The sequence below is a fragment of the Talpa europaea genome (assembly GCF_964194135.1).
Source record: "Talpa europaea genome assembly, chromosome: 2".
In the NCBI taxonomy this organism is placed as follows: domain Eukaryota; kingdom Metazoa; phylum Chordata; class Mammalia; order Eulipotyphla; family Talpidae; genus Talpa; species Talpa europaea.
This window is the reverse complement of record NC_140068.1, coordinates 121,282,298-121,305,537: the sequence shown is the minus strand read 5'-3', so window position 1 is coordinate 121,305,537 and position 23,240 is coordinate 121,282,298. Positions and strand designations below refer to the sequence as shown.

The 23,240-nt window shown below is 50.6% G+C and overlaps 1 protein-coding gene across 1 annotated transcript in view; it reads left to right on the top strand.

The window, feature by feature from the left end:
- Positions 1-22,782, top strand: part of LOC311167570 (saoe class I histocompatibility antigen, A alpha chain-like) — a gene marked incomplete at its 5' end in the record, with an annotated part of 516,604 nt that extends 493,822 nt beyond the window's left edge. Inside the window, 2 exons of the mRNA XM_084228674.1 lie at positions 22,468-22,500; positions 22,623-22,782. Of these exons, the coding sequence (XP_084084800.1) occupies positions 22,468-22,500; positions 22,623-22,666 (77 nt within the window). The 3' untranslated portion in view covers positions 22,667-22,782. The remainder of the gene's footprint in view (positions 1-22,467; positions 22,501-22,622) is intronic.
- Between the last annotated feature and the right edge of the window lie 458 nt (positions 22,783-23,240).

The following is a 23,240-nucleotide window of genomic DNA, read 5'->3' as shown; positions in this document are numbered from 1 at the left end:
CCTTGAGGCTGGGGATGAGGGAAATTGCCAGAGCAAGAAGTCCATAGCGATGCCCTGTACTGAAGGCTTACTGCGCACAAGGACCCGCACGAAGGGATGAACGCACAATCATCTCATGGATGCTGCCTAGATTTAAGTAGAGCTGTAGCAGCCTAACTCACAGGTGGACAAAGAGCTTAAACAGTGTCACCCCAAATCAGATCCCCAGCAGAGCTACGGAGAGGCCGCACTCAGACCCAGGGTTCTTACCCACTTCTTCCATGCTCTTCACCTCTCACTCGGCTGCCCTGGAGCACCCCTCTCCCAGGAAGCCTGGCTGAGCAAGACTTACATCTTCAGATGACATACAACCACTGGAAGTGGTTGTCTCTGGCCTACTGCCATGTTTCTTCTTTTTTTTCTTAACTCCTGCAGGAGACCCCAAGATATTTTTCCTTTGGTAGTCTCTCAACTGCAGAGAGGAAAAAGAGAGTTGAGGCTCACGAGAACGGCAAGCCCCTGTACTCACACCCCACTTTACAAGTTAGATTTGCCATCTGACTTCATGCCACCAACATCTCCACCAGGTGCTGTGAGTAGTCCCCCCGTCCCATCCTCCCAATGACAGAAGAAATGGACTGATGACATGGTTTAAAGAAAAAAATCTTTAGGAATTTTCACTCAGTCTTCAGACTCGAACTTCTGGGATGCCATGAATCAGTAGCTGCCAGCTGGCAGCGCTGCTCAAGCTCCTGCACCAGTGGATGCTCATGGCAGGAGGCAGTGAAGGGACAGCCAGGGGCACAGCCAGGCACATTTCAGAGCAATCTGTTACAATCTCACATATGTCTGCATATGTACATTAACACAGAAGGCTTTTTTTCTCAAGAGACTCAAGCAGAATTGATGCTTCAGTCGCCTATTTATCCTGTGGCGAGCAGAGCAACCCATGTTGAGACGACTGGGGGAAGATTCCCAACTGGGAAGTTCAGTTTGCTGGGATCTGATCCACGGAGGATAAACAGATCACTCCAAAGAGCACTGATTGGGGGACACTCTGGCCCCAGGGTTATAAGGAATTAGAATGTGAGATGGAGGAGTCAGACAAAAATTGGAAAGTTTCCACAGAGAAGTAGAAACCCCGCAGAAAACCAAACTAAACAATTCTTCCCAGTGTCACCCAGAGTGGTTGTCAATGCTTCAAGTTTACTAGGGAAGCACAGGCTTTGTAGGTGCTCAGTGTTTAAAGGTGGGGTACAGGACAGAGCAAGCGAGCCATAACCCTCTCCCAGGGTCGGGTCCCATGGTCTCGAGTCCCCTTCAAGTTGGTAATCTGCAGCCATAGGAGAAACCTGAAAGGGGGTTAGTCCTGGGGGGCTGGGGCAACAAATCAAGCACCCAGCTCTTGATGTTCCACCCCTTGCCCCGCCACGCACATTCGCCGCTCCTCTTTGTCCAGGGCCAGCCCGTTTATGAACCCCTTCTCTCGGTGCTCCTCCCTCGTCACTGCTCTCTGGTTCTGGCAGAGAGCCAAGGAGGTGGCTCAGGTCTGGTTATGAGGGTCTTCTGCAGGGATGCAAGAATATGGGTAGAGAAGTTGGTTAAATGTGGTAGGAGACATTTCCTGAATGCGAGCCTGTGTGAATTTTAGGAGGCAAGGAGCAAAAAGAAAAAAATAAGGTTATCATTAGTATTGGCCCCAAGAGTGGGAGGAGCCATGAGACTATAGGATTTTGAAACCATGTCAGTGGAGACTTGGAGCCGCCACTTTCCCTTTCCACGTCTTTGCGTAGTTTCATGAAGGCTTCCACATTTTGTTCTACAATCCCTGACTCACTGATACAGTAACAACATTCTTCCTTGACGAACAGGCAGGTGCCCCCTTATCAGTTTTTAACAGGTCCAGAGCCCACCGGTTTTGGAGTGACCTGTGCCAGGGAGGGGAGCTGTCTTTGTGATGATGCTAAAGACACAGAGGTTTTTTCTAAGGAGGTATCTATCCTTTCACTGAAATGTTGGAAGTGCAGGAATGAAAGCAGACAAGGGCATCAGTTTGCTAGCAGGGGTAGCTGTGACTGGAGTCCCATAGGGGGACTGAGAGTTGGGGAGTCTGGCAAGCAGCGTCCGTTGTCTTGGTCATAGTGGTATTGAGATTAATTGGAGCTGCCGCCAGTAGAGGCCTCTGAAGGGAAGCACAGAGGATACAAGAGGAGGTATTAGTCCCAAAGGAGTCAGTCAGGAAGGGTAGAGTGTTTTGGATTATATGAACCCAGGTTGAGGGTGTCTCTGTCTTTTCTGATGATGTTAGCTGATTTTGTAGGACTTGCTCTGAATGGAGGATGTCCTGGGAGACTTGGACTGTGGCATATTGTGTCGGGACATATTCCCTTGAGACGGACAATGTTGCCACTGGGTAGGAATGCCAACCAGTGTACCCTGTGGCTTGGATTCCCTGTACCCAGCGTAGGTCCCAAGGATCAGAAAAAGATAGCTAACTTAATTCGTATTGAAACCCGTATTATGACAGACCAGAGTGAACATTTGACCTTTGTCTGGAAGGTACACTGTACATGACAGATAAGGGCACCTCCCATATTCTTTGTAGGAATTCTTACAGTAATCTAAGGTTTGATGGTAAAAGAAGCAAGGAGTTCATAGGGTTGGTAATCAAGGAAAGAGTTAGGGTGAGAGTGATAGGTGCTGTGCATCCGGCCTGTGGGCACTCCACGGTACCCACCAAGTGGGTAGTCTCCATGGATCCTGAGACAAAGGTCTCCCTAACTTTGTATTTCCACACACAGGACACTGGGCTCAGGGAGATTTTGACAAGAAATGCGCATCCTAGTAGGACCCAGGTTACAACATGCATACTGTTTGTCTTCTGAGAGAGATGACCCAAGAGAGATGGTACCAGGAGGGGTCTCCCAGAAGTGTTATCGCTGCAGGCTTGGTGAGAATGACTGTGTGTGACCAGTCCATGGAGGCTGCTGTGGCTTTGGCTGAAGCAATTTGAGCAGGACTTGGTCTCCCGGATGCAGTGGTGGGGAAGGTCAGCTGAGGAGGTCGAGATTCAAGGCAGGACTGGGTAAGTGCAGGTCTTCATGTTCCCGGAGCAGTTGCAGAGCTCTCAGGAGAGTTTAGTCAGGTGACCCTTTATTAGCCCATTGGTGCGCTCCACCTTCCCTGAGGATTGCGGGTGGTGGGGAATGTGAAGCTTCCAGGTGATACCCAGAGCTGCGGAGACCTGCTGAGTAATCTTTGAGATAAAAGCTGGACCATTGTCAGATAGGACAGATGTGGGGAGGCCAATGCATGGGATAATGTGGTTAAGAAGGGCCTCGGTTACCCCCTGAGCCGTTTCTCTAGCTGCGGGGAAGGGCTTGACCCAACCTGTTATTGTATCAACCGTTGTGAGCAGATATTTTACTTTTTTGTGAGTAGGGAGGTGAGTAAAATCAACCTGCCTATCCTGTCCGGGTAAGTGTCCACGCAGCTGGTGAGCTGCAGAAGAAGGAGGTTGGTGAATTCCCCCTTGAGGTGATCCAGGAGCACCGGTTTGACGATGGGAACACAGCTGCCTGACTTATGCATTCAAGGAGGGGTGGAAGGGCAGACTCAGGATTTGGCGTTCATTAGGTTCTAAGTCGGAGTGATGGAGGGGACAGATAGAGAGAGAAGAGGACCAGGATCTGCAGCAGAGTGAGTGGTGGGAGCCCTTGTTGCTGCATCAGCCTTGTTATTCCCTGTGGTCACATAAGAATTGTCCGTGTGGTGTCCTTCACAGTGGATAATGGCGACTTCAGTTGGAAGCTGCAAGGCCACTAGAAGCTTAAGGGCAAGTTTAACGTTCATGATGGGGGACCCCTGGGTGGAGAGGAACCCCCTTTCCTGCCAAATCGCAGCAGGACTGTGAGCCATAAGGAAGGCATATGTTGAATCCGTATAGATCGTGACTTTCTTATGGTTGCTGAAGGTCACGGCCCCGGTAAGTGCTCTGAGTTCTGCCTTTCGGGAGGTGGTTCCCCCGGGCGGCTTTCCTGCCTCGATGACCTGATCGAGGGTAACCATGGCCTAGGCAGCCCTCCGCTGACCTCGCGCACCTTCGCAAGAGCTGCCGTCTACAGACAGAGCCCAGTAGGCATCTGACAAAGGGGAGTCGGCCAAACCCAGTCTGGAGGTTTGCATTTCGCCCAGGATTTCAGGGCATGAATGAGCCGCAGAAGGGGGGCCAGAGACAGAAGAGGGGCTGGGTTGAGAGAAGTTGACTGAGTGAGACTCGCCAGAGGGTTTTCGATAAAGAGCACGTGGAAGTCCTATGAGCGGGCAGGAGTGAGAGTGGAGAGCGGGCCGGGAGACAGGAGGGCCTGAAGGTGGTGCGAGGAATGTGCTTGGACAGGTCCTCCCAGAGTAAGTTTGAGGGGTTCCCAGGTGAGTAGAGCTGCCGCCCCCAGGGCTCTAAGGCAAGGTTGCCAGCCCCTGACGGTGGGATCCATCTGCTTGGAGAGATAAGCGACAGGACACAGGGCTGGGCCCAGAGGCTGGGAAAGGCCACCTGCCGCCATACCCCTATGTGCGTCTGTGCACAGGAGGAAAGGCTTTTCTGGGTCAGGAAGGCCAAGGACAGGTGCCCTAAGGAGGATATGTGTGAGTAAAAGGAAGGCCCTGCAGACCTCCCCGGGAGATTGGAGATGTCCTTCGAGGGAGGCTTTTGCTGTGTCGTACAGTGGCTTGGCTGGGAAAGCAAAATTAGGGATCCAGTGACGGAAGAATCCGACCAAACCTAGGAAGGAAAGGATTTGTTCTGCCGATTCAGGGGAGGGAAGGTCCCGGATGGCCTGTTTGTGGTCCACCGTCAGCTGTTTGGAGGAAGGAGTTAGTGGAAGACCCAGATAGACGGCTGTGGGAACTGAAAGTTGGGCTTTGGACTGGGAGACACGGTATCCTTTTGAGCCCAGGAAGGTGAGGAGTTGTGCAGTGAGTTGCTGAGATTGTGGCAGAGAAGGTCTGCAGAGAAGGAGGCCAGCAACATATTAAAGGAGAGCCCAGAAAGGAGTTGGACTTACCTGCTACCTTGACTGTTACCCTGGGCTCCTTGAAGTTTATCGGGGTCTATGAGTCCGGGCCTCTTCAGTCCTCAGCTGCCAAACCGAAGACCGCTGGTGGCAAGAGTTGCAGGGGCTGGAAGGACTGGTCCACCGCAGCCAGACATGGAGGGACAGTCACTTTTCCAGTGACCCTGGACGTTGCAGATGGGGCATGGTCCTGGCAGGTGTTGGGGCATTGTCTGGACCAGTGGCCTTCTCGACCACATTTGAAGCAGGCTCCCAGCGGTGGTCGGTTGGGGGCCATGGGGCCCCTTGTCGTCCTCTGTCGGGCGGCAGGCACTGCGGTGGTTGAAGGAACATGGCCTGGTGGTCTCAAGGCCCTACCAGGGCCTGAGCTTGAAGCCCAGCCTTCTGGAGACTACGGGGTTCCCTCTCTGCCCTGTCCTGTTCCTTCCGGTTTTTAAAAACTGTCAAGGCCATATTCAGCAGATCCTGGATAGGGGTTTGAGGACAGTCCTCAGCCTCTTTAAAAAAAAAAAAAAAAAAGGTTTATTTATTCATTTACACTAGAACAGGGGTCCAGGCCAGATATGTGGGAGGGTGAGAGGATTCACCAGAGACAGAGTGGGGAACAGAACAGGCAGACTGACGAAATACACTGCTGAAGGGAGTAGCGGGCGAGGCAGGAGAGGTCTGCTGTGCCATGTGGGACCCTCGCTGGCCGGCCGGCATGGAACCGGCACTGCAGAGGCCTCGGAGAGACTCACAGCGCGGCGCTTTGCCATCTGCGCCATCAGGGGAGTCCTCTCAAACTTCTTAAGCTTCTATTAATGTCAGGAGCTGACTGAGATATAAAATGGGTAGCCAGAACTGTTGCGCCTCCATTTGAGTCAGGGTCAAGCCTGGTATGGCGCTGGAACGCCTCCGTCAGGCGGCTAAGGAAGGCAGCAGGGTTTTCTGAGGCAGACTGGATGATCTCCCTGAGCTTAGCAAAATTTACACTTTTGTGCACAGCTGCTTGGAGACCAGCTAGGAGACAGGTAATAAAATGGTCTTGGTGAGTCCTGCCCCGGGGGCCCTGCCTGTGTCAGTCTGGGAGCCCCACCCCAGCTCTGGGCTGGGAACTGCTGCAGAGCCTGGGGCCATGGTTGTGTCAGTCACAGGGACCTGATCTGCATGGTCTTGGGCAGACCTAAAAACCTGTTCCCTTTTGTCAGAGGTCAGGGTGGAAGAGAGGATCACATGTAATCATGACAAGTAAGGTCACAGGCTTGGGTAAGACAAGGAAACTCTTTGGTGTAGGTGGTGGGATTGTTAGTGAAAGAGCCAAGAAGCTTTTCAGTCTGGGAGAGACCAGACAGAGAGGAAGGACCATGGACCCTAATTCCTCCTTCACTCCCGCCACTTCCCTGAGGGGACCCAGAAGAGGACCACCCAGAACGGGTGTGGTGGCTAGGAGGCGAAAAAAAAGAGGGGAGGCCCGATTGGGGATCTGGAGGAGGTGAAGACTGAGAATTTAGAGGATCAGAAAACGTTGAAGAGGGTCCAGAGAGGGGGAGAGTGAGAGGAGTCTCAAGACTTGGAGAGTGTGGCAGGTTTTCAGGAGGGAGGGGCTGGAGGGGGGCACGGGAGCACAAGAGAAAGCCAGCCTGGCCCTAAGGGATCTCTGACCATTTTCCATTGCGGTGACAGAACTCTTTAGGTCTGTAAGGATGGAGAAGTCAAAAGCACCATGCTCGGCCCGTGGGAGCCATTGTCCAATTGGTATTGAGGCCACGCAGCGCTGCAGTAAAAGATGAGACGCTTAGGGCACATATCTGGCCTAAGCTCCAAGGGACCGAGGTTTGAGAGAAGGCATCTGCCGCGAGGGGATAGATAAGCTTCAGTCAGAATTTGGCTCTCAGAGAGAATTTTATTCCTTTATTGGTCACACACACACTTAAGTTCATACAGGCAAGCCAACCCCAGGTTCCCAAATTACCTCCGACTGAAGACAGCCACTGAGACTTGTCTTACCCGGGCCTTCCACCTAGGTGGATGTTCTCTGGCTGTGGAAGTCTCTAGGCTCGAGGACCTGCAGTGCAGATGGTCACGCAGGGTGTTGAGCTGATAGGCCGCTTGTGCCGCTGTCAGGGAGCAGGCCGTCAGGGAGCCTTCGAAATTCATGCTGGGGGTGCAGCCCCCATCCCCCTATGTGAGCGTGCTGCTGGGGCAGGGCAGCCGCCTTGGGAGCTTTGGAACTGGATCCACCACAGGGCAGAGGAGGTCTGACCCCTCCTCCTTATGGTGGCAACTGAGTCACCTTCAGGAAGGCTCAGGTTGTCTGATGGCTTTGGAAAGCCTGAGGGTCCAAGCCACACCCTCGGCCCGCAGCCACCTTGCAACCAGGCAGGTCACAGAGCGCCTTGCCCTCCGTGCCTGCTGTTGCTGTTCCCGCCAGCACAGGGCCACGCAGTCCCTGTGCCCCAGGTGAAGCACCGAAGCCCGCCTGCAGGCCCGTGGACCTGGGCCTGTTGTTCCATAGTGTCACCTCTCCTTTTTCAGCCAGGGGACCTCTATACTCTACTTCTTCTATGCAGAAAGAAAAAAAAAATTGGGGATATTGAATTTTAGTTAAACAGTAGGGTTTTGTAAATGAGCAATATCTATCAAATCAGCCATAGGTCATTACGTAAGTATAATCAAGAAATCATTATTAATGTCTATATCAGTCCATGTTAGGACATCCATTTATAAGAACATATGCTTTAGGAGGAAGATATTAAGATTAGAGATGTAATGGGATATCCAGGGCTACAATTTCATTAAATAGCCTCACCCAGGAACACCCAATGAGACAGTGAGGAGTGGCAAGAGCTGCAGGCAGTGCCCTGATGACTTAATTTGAATGGTGGCAATGTTGACCTCCCTCCGTTATGGCTATAAAATAGACTCCTGGCAGTGGCTTGTGACTTTCTGAATGATTCAGTGCTGAGAAGGAGCAAGATGAGAAGATGAACGTCAAAGGAAGTTAGGAAATGAGGCATTTTTGTCCATGGGAGTGGACACAGGGTTTAAGACCTTTGTGTCTCATGTTAGTTCTCACCTCAGAGAGCACCTACCACAGATCATGTCCCCTTTGTGTGGATAACACTCAGCCTCTCTTGTTGGTCACCCCAGGGCTTATTCAACAGTCCCTGAAAGTCATAGAAATCGAGATCAAGGGCGATTTGATCATACATGAGTCCAGTAGCATGAGTTTCTTCTCATCATGGGAGATTCACAGTCACTGTCACTCACGAATGCCCAGATTTCCAGTCAAAGAAATCACAGTCAAGCTCTTGCTGTGATAACATCACTTAAGTAGACCAGACAGCTACATGGTAACAGGTGGATTTCTTCACTCAGTTTAACCTGTTATGAAGAGTGATGTGTTCTCAAGAATTGACATCCATTCTGGATGTAAGATTCCCTTCCCTGACTGCCAGCATCTCCTTTTAAGAGCCAACAGATTGCCTGATTCACCAGCATAGAGCCTATATAACATTGCCTCTGATAAGGGGCACATTTTATGGTGAAGTAAGTATGACATTGGCAGCATGTCTGCAGGAATCACTGATTCTACCACACAGCATGTCACTTGGAAGTTGACAGCATAATTGAAGGAGGAGAGACATTAAAAACTTTTAACATTTTATCTTGGGCAAAACACTCTGAGATGGTGGAAGGCAGCTTTCAACATGTGTTATACACATTGAGTAATGGCCAATATATAATCGGTGTTCCAATATTGAGAAAGCATGGATCCTGCAACTAAGAGGTGAAGAAGGATCAGCCACTCTCACCATTACTCCTAATGATGCACTGGAGGAATTTATACTTCTCACCCCACACCTTCACCCTATTAGTTTAGAGGCTCTCCAGGGACGTGAGGTGGGACGTTGGGAGGCATATTAGTACCAGCAAGGTTCTGCTAGATTTGATGTTATATCTACTGCCTAAGCATTTATATTCCTTGAGCCAGTGAGCCACAATGAACTCTATTGTTATTGTTTTCAGAAAAACTGACCCTGATTACTATGAGGAGCTAGGGTTGCTGCTGCACAATGTAATAAGAAAGGAGCACGTGTAGAAACTCTGGAGAACTGGGGCTTCTTGCCAAGTAGAAATACAAACGGGCCATGCAGCAACCATGTCCTGATGGGGGTGAGGGACTCAGCCTCCCACTCTGCAGGGATGAAGAATGTAGGTTTGCTCCAGGGGGAGGGGAATCTGGAATGGCTGTGTGGGAAAGAGACAAAGCACATTGATAATGGTGTTGTGACCACATGCATCTGTGGAGGCTTGGCCCATTAACTGATCTTTTGTAGAGCTTGTCACTGGCCACCACATCAAAGACCCTGTGACTGACTGAACTCCACAGAGCCCATGAAAAGATCTGAGTGGTGTAAGGAGTAGACTGTATTGGACATTTCTCAGTCCTCATGTCTTCTATCCCTTCAGTTCACCTTTTTACTGCTATAGTTTATTGTTTCATAGTAACCAGTTTCATGCAGGTATCAACTTCCACCACCTTAGTCCAGTTGCACCTTATTTGTCAGGGAGATTGAACCCCAGTTGCCCATGGCAGTACCCAGGTCAGTAAAGCTCCCTGGTATCAACTTTTCTTCCACTCCCTGCTTTATGTTTCCTGTTCCCATGGTAATGAACCCAAATAAACTATTCGCATGCAAAATCTCAAGTTTTTGTTCTGGCTAAGATATGTGTGTTACTTGGGGAAAATGGAGATGGGGATTAAGCTGCTGAGATGGGTGTAGAATGGTATCCACAGGAAAATTATCATTTATGCTAAATGCTGTTTATTAAAAACACATAGATATGTAAAGTGATGCATGCAAAAATGTCACCAAAATATTAATGTTTATTATTATGGTAAGATGACAAGATTTTTTATTACATTTTTATATTTCAGAAGTTTCATATTTTATAAATGGTTTGAGTTGTTCACAATGAATGTGTGATATTTACATAATATAATTAGAGAAACACAGTAAAAATGGGAGTACAAATAATGAGACAAGGTGGGATTTCTCACTTTAGACATCTACACATGAAAATCTTTTTTCCTGAAACCAGAAAGCAAACCCTTCCCTATAGAAGTAAATAGAAGTTTTACCTTGTCAAAAGAAGTGTCAAGGCATGAACAGAGCCCACTAGTTGCGTAGCAAGGGCTGGACTTCAATCTGAGCTCCAGTGGAACCTCTTGCTCTCCTCACACACCATCCTCCAACCTTGCTGAAATCACATAACTCCAACTCCCACTTGGAGAAAAAGAAAAAAAAAATGTCCTAAACTCTCAGGCATTTGGTATTGCCTCAAAATTCTCACTTGTGAGAGATAACAACAGGAATTAAATTGGCTTATGTGTTTCAAAGGCTGATTTGGGCCCTATGAGGAATGATGCCGTTTATTCAGAATTTTCTTTCCGTCACTATCCCTCCCTCTGATCCACTGTTTCAAGTCTTTCATTTATAATTGTCCTTAATATAGTTTGGTTCAGTTCCTAACCAGACCGTGCAGTGGGAAGGAATTGAGACAGTGTTTTTGAGAGGTGGGGGAAGTGATTGAAGCCCTTTTATGAATTAGGATTTGAATTTTGGAAAATATAGGCAACTTTCTATTTCTTTTTAAAGATTTATTTATTTATATAAGAACTGGAGTATAGTCAGAGGCTTGGGAGGGTGAAAGAAATCACCAGAGACAGAGTGGGGAGCAGAACAGGCAGACAGACAGAAGACACTGCTGAGGGGAGCAGCGGGAGAGGCAGGAGAGGTCTGCCGTGCCACGTGGGTTTCTCCCTGGGCGGCCGGGAATCGAACCCACACTGCAGAGGCTGCGGACAGCTTCACAGCGCAGTGCTCCGCCCGCTGCACCACCAGGGAGGCCCGCAACTTTCTATTTCAAAGAGTCAGTTATCACAGCCCTCACAGAGGAAATCTTCAGGGTGAAGATTCTAAGTATGAAGGATTTTGAAATGTGTACTGGAATGAAGAAGGTTGGGAAAATCAGTTCCAAAATCATCAGGTGACAGCAGCTTCAAATATCAGTAAATCCTGACTTGAGAATTGAAGAAAATTTCCCACTGGGAAAAAAATGGAATGAAAGTTGATACCTGGCACTTGATTCTACAATCCAGAAGAAAGAAAAGGCAAACTTCCTGCAAACATCAGTTTAGGGACTGAAACACACCAGAGGCGTCGTTTTTCAACCTCAGGATGGATGTTTTTACCACCCAGTGGCGATTAAACAAACTTATGAACACTATTTTAAGTTCAATGTTCTCTATTGGAAACCATAACTTATAAGTCAAACTGTCAGGTCATCCCCAAACGCCGGGTTTTCCTTAAAGCTCAGGTTCTCACCATCCCCCATTCCACATGGCTCCTTAGAGGGAGCAAAGAATAAAGTTTTGCCTGACCCTAAGCCTTAGCCTTCCTTTACCTTGTCAATAAGATGTTCTCAAGGCATGGTGCTGTTTTGAGAAGGCAGTGGGTGGGGCGTTCTGAGCTAGGGTGCCTGAATGTCTTAGGAGGCCTGTCTTTAGGATAAATGCCAGGTTTGGGATGAGCCACTGAGAGCTCGAGGACTCCTTCACACTTCTGCATGGGTTCATAGAGATCCTACTCTCAGCCATCATGCCCTTTGCTCATCACACTCATGTTTGGACCCCGGGGAGCAGCTGGAGGAGGAGCAGCAGGGAGGGGAGGAGGCAGAGAACAGAGCTGGGACAGGAGCAGGCGCCATCTCCTCAGGGCTGGGGAGAGACAGGGCAAGAGGCAGCCAGGCCCACACAGAGGAGCAGGGCAGCCAGGACTCTGGGCTCAGGGGGGAGAAGGGCCCAGGGACCCCCACCAACAGGAGCAGGGCCCTTCCTGGTGACTCCTTAGGCCCTGAGACCAAGGACAGACCTGGCTCCTCCCAGGGCTGCTGAGCCTCTGCGCTGCCAGAGACTAAGAGGTTCATTGGAAAAAACATCCTCCCTTCCCTTCCCACCCTGTGGAACCCACACACCAGACCCACTCTGCTCAAAACACTGGACCCCTCCATTCCCAGCACCTGGTCCCGGGTGCAAACTGCTCTACCCTCCTCATCACCCAGTGACTTCCCAGGTCAGAGGCCCAGACCCAGGCCCCCCATGAAGGACAGGCCAGCGCCTGCTTGTGGTCCTGTCCCCCTCAGTGTGAGCAGGTGTCATGGAGAAGCATCAGGACACACAATATTGTCCCCAAGGAGTTGGGGTCCCCCCCACAGGCCCCTGTTCTATTCTGCTCTGTCTGCTTCTTTAGTTCACCTGAAGGTCAGTCCCTCCCCAGCACTGACCTGCCAGGGCGGAAGACAAGGTCCTGCCTCAAACAGCAGGAACCTGGTCAGATCCCCACTGAGGGCTTAGTCCTCCTCCTGGCGGATTCCTGTCTCTGGGTGAGGATCCAGTGGAGGCAGAGAAGTAGAGAAGGAAAACGAGTCCTGATCAGAGAAAACACCCTCAATCAGCAGGCAGAATGAGGGACACCCTGGGACACCCAAATCTGTATGCTCCAAATGGCTTCTGCCATCTGCCTCATAAAGGCAGAGCACACTCTGAGTGTGAAAGAACACACCAGAGGAGCGCCAGAGGGGAAGGGAACATGGTGTTACAGGGCAGGGAGACGGGCACCCTGACCCCGCAAACCTGCCTGCTCTAAATAGGTTCTGCCATCTGCCCCATCAAAACAAAACATATGAGACTTTAATGAAAAGTAAATTTAATACAATTAGGGAACAATACAGAAAAGACAAAGAATATAGTTTATAAATCAAGCACCCAAAGTTATCCATCCCCTCGTGGGTAAAAGTCTACCCCAATGGGATTGGCTCCGAGCAAGGCCCCAATGCCTGCCACAAGTCTAAAGCATCCTCCAGTGGGGACCCACAGAAAAGGATCAGAAACAACCAGACAAGTATGGGAGGAAAAGAGCAAAATCACAATAAAGGGATAAGCTGCCATTGTCACCTCCGCACGGGTCTCTCATCCACATCTGTGTCACCCAGTCCACGACCAAAAGGAAGCGCAGTTTTCTTCACATGTCTCTCCGCTCCATGTGCCTCCTCCAGGTCTCCTCTGGCTCCAGCCTGCTTAGTTCCTTCCTCAGTCTCCTTTGCAGCTTCTTCTCTCCCAGCTCAGCTCCACCCTCCTTTTGGGTGGGGCAGGAAACCTGGAAGCTCCTCCTTTCTTGGAGACCATCCTGTTACAGTGAGATAACAGTTTCCCAACAAAACACTGAAAGTTACCCACCCTGCAGGGTAAATGATTGTCAGGTTTTTCTGCCCTCCCGCCATTAGCATCGCATGCCTGATGGAAGCCTGCATTTTGTTACATTGTTATATTCAGTTGCTTGTTTACTTCTGTGGGCCAGGGCTGCAGTATTTATATTGGCTGAGAAAAGCAGAGAACACAGGAGAGGGACAACTGCCAGAGAGCCCAGTAAAGAGTGCCAGCTCCTGGCACCCCAGCACCCCTGTCTGCTGTGTACCTGGTTGCCTCTCTGCATGTAAAAGATCAATAAAAGCCTGAGAAAGCCACTGAGGGCTCCAGGGCTTTTCTTTACAGGTTTGCTCAGGTCATAGAGAATCAGCTCCATGCTTTTCTGGCACTACCACGACCCCGCCCCCTCTCCCCAGGGTAGATGACCAGCCAGACTTCCTGGGGGGCGGGGCTGCAGCTCCAGGATGTACCCCACCCCCACCCCAGCTCTCAGCACAGTGCAGCCCCTAAATCCACCCACCTCATGGGGAGGGGAGCAGGAAGTGACTGGGACTCAAAACTGCCCCAGGAGGACACAGGTCTCCCCATTAATGCGTCCTTTTGTTCCAAGTGGAGAGGGAAAAGAGGGGGGTACAGAGCACAGGGCAGGTGTCCCTGGATAACACTAGGAGATCCTGGACACCCTGCAGGAAGGACACTCACCCCCTCACTGCCTCTCCCAGCCCTTCAGGGCCTGTTCCTGCTGCTCTGTCAGCCCACACTGTTCCTTGTTCTGTCTTGTTGTAACAGGGTGGTCCCCAGGAAAGGGGGAGGTTCCCTGCCCCACCCAAGGGAGGGTGGAGCTGAGCAGGAAGAGGAGAAGCTGCAGAAGAGATTGAGGAAGGAAGCAGGATGGAGCCAGGAGACCTGGAGGAGGCGCATGGAGCCTAGAGACACGTGAAGAAACTGCGCTTGTCTTTTGGTCGTGGACTGGGTGACACAGATGTGGGTGAGACCCGTGGGGAGGTGACAATGGCAGCTTTTATCTTGATGTTGATTTTGCTCTTTTCCTTCCGGGCTTGTCGGGTTGTTTGTGACCCTTTTCTGTGGGTCCCCACTGGAAGATGCTTTAGACTTGTGGCAGGCCTTGGGGCCTTGCTCTGGGCCAATCCCATTTGGATGGACTTTTACCCACGAGGGGATGGGTAAATTTGGGTGCTTGATTTAGAAACTAGATTCTTTGCCTTACCTGTATTGTTTCCTAGTTTTATTACAGTTCCTTTTCATTAAAGTCTCCTATGTTTTGTGTTGATGCGGTGGATGGCAGAACCCATTTAGAATAGGCAGGTTTGCGGGGCTTGGGCTGCCCCTCTCCCTGTCCTATAACATTGTCAGATATTAATGGTCCTGATCCAGATGGGTTCATCATTTACTTTCCTCTTTAATGGACATATGCCTCTAATCTTTCGATCGTTTCAAGTGCTTTTGAAATAGTTGCAGGTAAATACCTAAGGTTGCTGAAAGACAATGGAGAACATAAAATGAATTGTAATTTTAAAATACAACTACTGATGGGAAGAAGTAAACCCCTTTCTCCAACGTGCCATCCAGTGAAGTTTATGTAGACAAGGTTAAGATGAGGGGTTCACAAGGAAAGGCTCTTCGATAAACGGTGCTGGGGACACTGGACAGCCACGTGCAAAAGAATGAAACTAGACCACTGTCTCCCACCTCACACAAAAATCAACTCAAAATAGATAATAGGCTGGGACTTAAGACCAGAAACCATAAAATCCATGGAAGACAACAAGGACAGAACGCGCCATGACATACCAAAAAAAAATAATGTGCTCAGTCTTTGTAAAGTCAGCATTGAGTCATTTCTCTCTCTCTCTCCTTTTTTTTTTAAAAGATTTATTTATACAAGAACTGGGGTGCAGGCCAGATGTGCAGGAGGGTGAGAGGATTCACCAGGGACAGAGTGGGGAACAGAACAGGCAGACTGACTGAAATACACTGCTGAGGGGAGCAGCGGGCAAGACAGGAGAGGTCTGCCGTGCCACTGCAGAGGCTGCGGACAGCTTCACAGCACTGTGCTCAACTGCCTGCACCACCAGCAATGCCCTAATTTCTCATTTTTACAACCATTTCCTGCTCGCTGCCGTGCTTTTCTTCTGTCACCTTCTTCACATAACTGTGGTCTCTTCCTTCAAAGGAAGAATGCTCCTCCAATTCTACCCCACAATGTAAATTATTGTCCACAGTTGAAGTCAAAGAGGTGAACGTCTGCATGGTGAGCTGAGCCATTAATAAGTGGCCTTAAGATTTGAAGACATGAAAATCACCATCATGAATGGAAACTGAATGGCTTCATCAACACTATCCCCAGGGCCTCATGGATCAAACCCCTGATCTACACTTACCTGCAACCTGAGTGTAGCTTCCCTCCTCCTTGTCTTCCTGTGGGAAGAATCATCATGTGAGACAAGGGAGGAGTCAGCCCACGCAGTCTTTAAGGAATCTTCTAATCCTGGAATACTGTGCCTAAAGACCCAGGTCAGGACTGGGAAAAATGAAGAAAGGAGGTGAGGGGGGACTGAACCAAATGCCCTCTGGGCAACACACATGTGTGGATGGTACTTCCCATTAACCAGGCAGGGCAAGTTCTCCCTGGGACATGGAGGCCCCCAGTGGACAAGATCCCCCACTCCCTTCCCCACTTGAGTGCTTCTTCCTCCACATCACAGCTGCAGCCACCACAGCTCCAGTGAGCACAGCACCAGTTTAAAGACCAAGGTTTCCTTTTATACACAACTGTGTCCATATCTGTTACATTGATAGTGACGTGGTTTTTGTGGAGTCTGTGGGTTTGGAGTACGGGGTCTTTGGGGTCACTCTGGGAAAGGTTTCACCAGAGCTCCCCTTTCAGCGACACGTGGTGGGGTCCCCAGCGAGTTTCTCCAGGAGACAAAGACACTAGTTATATTTAAAAGATAGGTTTATTAGGGAAAGGGACAGAAGAGTAGAAGACACTTGCATAGACATAAGTGGGCAGGAAGAGCTGCCCCGAAAGGGACGGGTTTGCTGAGAGAGGCCTGCGTGGTTGCAGGCGGGCAGTCTTGAGGAGAGCGGCCTTTGCTGAAGGAGGTCAGTGCAGAGAAGTCCAGGCATGGTGCAGGTCACGGGCAGGCAGGCAGGAAACTGCTGTCCTGCGGAGGGAGAGGGTTGGTAAAAAGAGGCATCTGCATAGACACAGGTGGGCAGTGGGCTTGCTGCCCTGAGCCTGTGCAGAGACTGCACTGATATAGTCCTCTGCTGTTTGGGAGGGGCCACTCCTTGTGAGCTTTAGGGTTAGTGGCTGATTTTGGATAACTAAGCAGAATCTGAAAGGGACAGCAGATTCCACCATGGGCTCAATCTCCATGTCTTTACCTGTGGATGTGAGCTCTGATACCTGCTTGGATGTTATGTAATCCAGGCATTGGTGCCTGAAGATCTTAGTTTTCACAACTGTGTAGTCTGTGCCTAAGGATCCTAGTTTCCATAACTGTGTTGATGGTTATGCTAATCTCTTCTACCTCCATCTTCTTGTGAGAGCCACGTTTCTGGTCTTGTGGTGCTTCCTTTTGCAGTTTATTTATTTATTTTTTTCATTCCTGTCCTCCATCAATAGCATCGTTTTTCAGCAGGCACAACCATTTGCTGCAAAGTCCCCCGACAAGGGGGGCCAGGCAAGGGGGTGAAGATGCAGGCATTTGGGGATGCCCTTTAAGAGACAGGCCAGCTGGCTGACTGCCCAACCTTGTAGATAAGAGTGCTGAGGCCCTGGCCATGCATCTTAAAAGGGAAAGAGCTGTGAGTAAGCAAACTTGTTAATTATGCCTGCATGGGAGTGTTCATTGTGTTACAGGACAAGGAGAGGAGCACCCCAGGCCCTGCAAACCTGTCTGCTCTAAATAGGCTCTGCCATCCACTGCATCCACACAAAACATGTAAGACTGTAATGGGAAGGAACTTGAATACTGAAAGGTTCGGCGCAGTAAAGGAGAGGAGAGCCAGGCTACATTTCTCAAAGGGAGGTAAAGTTTATTGCGCCCCAGGGGGACCTCACAGACCCAAGGTGGGGGGTCAGTGAAGTGGTGCACGTTGTTAGAGGGAAGCAGGGTTTTATAGGGTGAGGAGAGGTCAGGTGGGTAGTTGGGCTCCTATGGTGGGAAAAGTTTGTAGGGCAGGTAGAGGTTCTTTGTTTGAGAGGAGACTGGTAGGGGGAGGGGGGAGGCTCATTGTCTGAGTCCTCCAGGCAGGTATCCACATTCCTGCCCCCCAGGTGGGCTTCCTGGTTGGCTCCTGCATTCAGGCCTGCTGCATGGACCTTTCAAATACAATTAGTAAACAATACAGAAAAGACAAAGAATATAGTTTCTAAATGAAGCACCCATGTTACCAATCCCCTTGTGGGTAAAAGACCACAGGAATGGTCTTTTGGGCCAGAGCAAGGCCCGAAAGCCTGCCACAAATCTAAAGCATCTTTTAGTGGGAACCCACAGAAAAGGATCAGAAATAACCAGACAAGCTTGGGAGAAAAAGAGCAAATTCAAAATCAAGATAAAAGCTGCCATTGTCACCTTCCCACAGGTCTCTCACCAACATCAGTTTCAGCACCAAAAGGTAAGCGCAGTTTCTTCACGTGTCTCTCTGTTCCATGTGCCTCCTCCAGGTCTCCTTATGGCTCCACCTGCTTCTTTCCTTCCTCAGTCTCCTCTGCAGCTTCTTGTCTTCTCTTTAGCTCCACCCTCCTTTGAGTGGGATAAGGGAACCTGGAACTTCCCCTTTCCCTGGGCAGCAGCCTGTTACAATTGCACCAAGACTGGAAATTCTGCTGGAATCTTTATTATATTCATTTGCTCAATAATATATGTTCTCATCACTCTCTTGCATATTGGTTGGGTCTTGTGCTTATGTGTGATTTTTTTAAAGTAATATATTGTTCTACTAAGTTATAAAGATCTTCAGTATTCATTACACTGGAATCAAATTATTAAAAAAAATTTTTTTTCACTTAATTTTTCACCACAAATCCCAAAAGTAAAAGTAGTACTGGAAGTTGTGAAGTTAGTGAAAGATGGAGGAGAGCAATGGAAAAAGACTGGAAAGGAGATGGCCCACGACCAGAAACCTGGCTCACACAAGGAGCAGGGGGTAGAAGGGATTAACACAGCCATTGACACAGATAGAGAAACCAAGATCCTTAGGCTCCAAAGCCTGGATTACAAAGCAGAAAATCCAAGCAGGTATCAGACTGCTGTCTAGAGCACTGGCCCAAGGGTAAAGATATGGAGATTGAGCCCTTTGTAGACTCTCCTGTCCCTTTCAGATTCTGCATAGTTGTCCAACATCAACAACTAACCAGAAGGCTCATGAGGAGTGACCCCTTCCAAACAGAAAAAGACTATGTCAGTGCAGTCTCTGCACAGGCTGGGGGCAGCAATCCCTCTGCCCACCTGTGACTATGCAGGTGCATCTTTTCACCAACTTTCTTCTCTGCAGGGCAGCAGCCTCCTGCCTGCCTGTGACCTGCATCATGCCTGCACTTCTCTTCATTGACCTCCCTCAGTGGAGGCAGCTCTCCTCAAGGCCACCTGCCTGCAACCATGCAGGCCTCTCTCAGCAAACCTGCCCCTTTCGGGAGGCAGATCTTCCTGCCCGCTTGTGTCTATGCAAGTGTCCTTTACTCTTCTGTCCCTTGTCTAATAAATCTGCTCTTTAAATATAACTAATGTCTTGTGGAGAAACTCACCTGGGGAATTCTTCGTGTGTTGCTGAAACAGGAACTCTGGTGAAACCTTTCCCAGAGTGAACCCCAGGACCCCGCACTCCAAACCCACTGACTCCAAAAACTCCATCATTAGCATACCATAGGTTATTAATATTCTTTTTTAAAAAAATTATTTATGCATACAAGAACTGGGGTACAGGCCAGAGGTGTGGCAGGTGAGAGGATTCATCAAAGACAGAGTGGGGAGCAGAACAGGAAGAACTACAGAAATACATTGCTGAGGGGAGCAGCAGGTGAGACAGGGGAGGTCTGCTGTGCCATGTGGGTTGCTCCCTGGCCATGGATTGAACTGGTGCTTCTGCAGCTACAGGTCACTTCATTGTGCTGATGCTTAACCCCTTGCGCCACCAGGGAGGCCCCAGGTTATTTATATTCTAAAGTAAAGAAGCAATAACATCTTTTAAAAAGGTTTTATTCTAGTAAAGTAAATGTTTAAAGCTATAACCCACCTAAAAAATATATATATACATGGGATCCGTAATAATTTGTGAGACTGTACAGAGTTTCTGAAAGAAAAATGTTTGAGGCTTGTGGACCTAGTCCCTGGGCCTGGACTCAGGGACACGGTGTGGCAAAGGTCTTGGAGCAGGAGAGGAGGGGGCGGCAAAGTCCCAGGTCTCGGGGTGTGGCTGTCTGGGTCTCAGTCCCCAGTGCAGTGTGCAGGGCTGGAAGGTGACTGCTGGGGGTTTGCCCTCTCCCCTTGGTTCCACTTCTGGGCTCACAGCCTGGGCGGGTCCTACTTCCTGGATACTGGTGACTCACCCCAGGGCTCACTCCCCATTGCCTGGAGGTCTCCGGAGCAGCCAATCAGCAGCCCCGCGGTTCCCGTTCCAAAGCCCTCGCCCGCCCGCCGGGACTCCGTCTCCCCAGCCCGGGTGGAGGCGCGTCCTGGGGGATGGGGGGCGCAGCCCTCCTGCTCCTGCTCGCGGTGGCCGCGGCCCCGAGGGAGACCCGGGCGGGTGAGTGCGGGTCGGGAGGGGACAGGGCGCTCCCAGAGGCGGGAGCGAGGGCGCGGGCGGGCGTGGGAAAGGCGCGACCCCGCCGCCGCCCTAGTTGTCCCCCCACCTCGGCCCCGCCCCGTCCTGGCCCCTTTCCGTCCCCTGAGACCCCAGCCTCCTCTGGCCCCCCGAGTCCCGGCCATTTTCGTCCCGCAGCCGCTTTTCACTCTCACTTTCTGTCTCGTGGGCGCCCCCTGGGACTCGAGCCCCCGAAGGGGAAAAGAATAGCCCGGGTCTCCCCTCCCGCCCCAAGGCCCCCACTCCCTGAGGCTTTTCTACACCACGTTGGCCCGGCCCGGCCTCGGGGAGCCCCGGTACATCGCCGTGGGCTACGTGGACGACACGCAGTTCGGGCGGTTCGACAGCGACTCTCTGGGCCAGAGCGCGGAGCCGCGGGCGCCCTGGGCGGGGCAGGCGGTGCAGGAGGAGCAGGAGGACTGGGACAAGGAGACGCGGCACCAAAGGGACAACACACGGTGGTCCCGAGCGCACCTGGACGCCCTGCGCGGCCTCTACAACCAGAGCGAGACCGGTGAGCTGGCGCGGGTCCGGGCCGGGTCAGCACCCCCATCCCCACGGACGGGGGTCGCTCAGGGTCTCCCCCTCCAGGCTTCTCTGCAACCTGCCCGGAAACAGCCGCGGGGCTTTCACTCCTTTTCATTCTGTTTAGTTTATTCCCGGCGGGAGGGGATGCGTGCGGGGTGACAAGAGGTGACACGGGGCAGGGACAGGGTCTCACACCCTCCAGGAGATGTTTGGCTGCGACATGGGGCCCGACGGGCGCCTCCTCAGTGGGTATGTGCAGTTCGCCTACGAAGGCGCGGATTACCTGGCCCTGAATGAGGACCTGCGCTCCTGGACCGCTGTGGACACTGCCGCTCAGATCACCCGGCGCCAGTGGGAGGCCCGGGGTGAGGCTGAGAAGATCAGGAACTTTGTGGAGGGCAGGTGCCTGAGGTGGCTGCTCAGATTCCTGGCGCACGGGAAGGAGACTCTGCAGCGCACGGGTAAGAGGGGCCTGGAGGCCTCCCGGTCCCCCCCTGCCTGGAGTCACTGCGGGAAATGAGTCCTCTCTCCAGTCCAGAGAGGGGGACTCCCCTGGGTTTCATGTTCTGCACTAGAGAGACTCCCAGAGACTCCTGGTTCTCCTGAAGGACAGTGAAGGGATCCCGTCTCTCCTGAGAAAGACAGACAGTCCCTGACATCACACGTCACCGGGTCCTTTTGACCAGGGGCCTGTTTGAGAACCACGAGTTTCTCTCTCAGTCTTGTTTCTGGTCTGAGAACATTTCCAGTTATGTGATTCCTGCTTTTCTGTGTCATTCACCTTCCACCCAGGTCTGGAATAAAAAGTCTGTGTTCCACTCCCTCTGCTTCATCGTACCCTGGGTTTTCGTCCTCATTCTAGAACTTTCTAAGGAATAGGAGAATCTCATAGATTCCCCCAGATTAGCCTGTTTTTTACATTTTATGCTTCTTGCTGCCACACCAGTTGTCTTGTCCATTGTGAGGATGGTCTCATGAGGATTCTTCAGTGTCCATGGAGGAAACACAAGGTGAGTTTTCTGATTTACCACCTCAGATCCCCCAAAGACACACATGACCCACCACCCCTCCAGTGACCATGAGGTCATCCTGAGGTGCTGGGCCCTGGACTTCTACCCTGCGGACATCACCCTGACCTGGCAGCGAGATGGGGAGGACCTGACCCAGGAGATGGAGCTGGTGGAGACCAGGCCTGGGGGAGATGGAACCTTCCAGAAGTGGGCGGCTGTGGTGGTGCCTTCTGGAGAGGAGCAGAGATACACGTGTCACGTGCAGCATGAAGGCCTGCTGGAGCCCCAAGTCCTGAGATGGGGTAAGGAGGAGGATGTGGGCACAGAGGCTGTTCTCAGGGCCATCAGGGCACTTCTGGAGCCCTTCAGAGGGCCAGGATAAGGTCTGGGGCTCAGGGTATAATCTTCCCTTCCCTTCCAGTGCCTCCTCAGTCCTCCATCCCTACCACGGGCATCTTTGCTGGCCTGGTTCTCCTTGGAGCTGTGCTCACTGGAACTGCGGTGGCTGCAGCTGTGATGTGGAGGAAGAAACGCTCAGGTAGGGAAGGGACTGGGGGCTTTCAAGTTCCAGGGAGAACTTGCCCTACCTGGTTAATGGGAAGTACGATCCACACATATGTGTGGTACCGAGAGGGTATTTGGTCCCCCTCACCTCCTTTCTTCATTTTTCCCAGTCCTGACCTGGGTCTTTACTCACTGTTCTGGAAACTTCCCTGTTCTGCAGGATTAAAAGATTCCTTTAGGTCTCCTGACCTGACCACACCCTAGTCTCACATGATGTTTCTTCACACAGGAGGAAAAGGAGGAAGCTACACTCAGGCTGCAGGTAAGTGTGGTTTGATCCCTGAGCACCTGGGGACAGTGTAAATGGACTCCATGGGAGAGTCACCATCATCACTCCCTCCTATGGTCTCATTTCTGACCAGGTTCTGTTTTGTTCTCAACCAGGCAGCAGCAGTGCCCAGGGCTCTGATGTATCTCTCAGCCCCTAAGGATCTTTTACAATGAACCTGTTGAGTCTCCTGTTGTGCACACCCTGGACAGAAGGATGATGGTGTCACTGTTGTTCTTAACTGTGATATTGAGCATTTGATCATATTTTTACTTTTCTATGACTAAAGTTGCTGTTTGTAAGGAAATTTTGTACATTTTTACAGATGAGTTGCCATTCATTTATTACACTATTTTGTCCTTATTAAAATTGGGTTATTTCTTTCTGATCATTGAGTTTTAGGCATTATTTGTAGATACCATCCTTTATCAGATTCGTGATTTGCAAATGTTTCTCCCCACTCTGTGACCTGAACTCCTTTACTGTTGGGAAAATAAACACTATTGCCCAGACAGGAGCATGGAGATATATATATATATATATATATATATATATATATATATATATATGAGAAAAGATAAATTGCTAACTGTTTTTGAGCAGACACTGGCTGCCTGGGGTCTTGGGGGTGGAGTGGAATGACTTATGCGTATCCTTGAGTGTTATTTAAATGTCCTTGTATGAGCATGAAATATGCTTTCTAAAGTAAATTACACTTTATTCCTCGATTTATA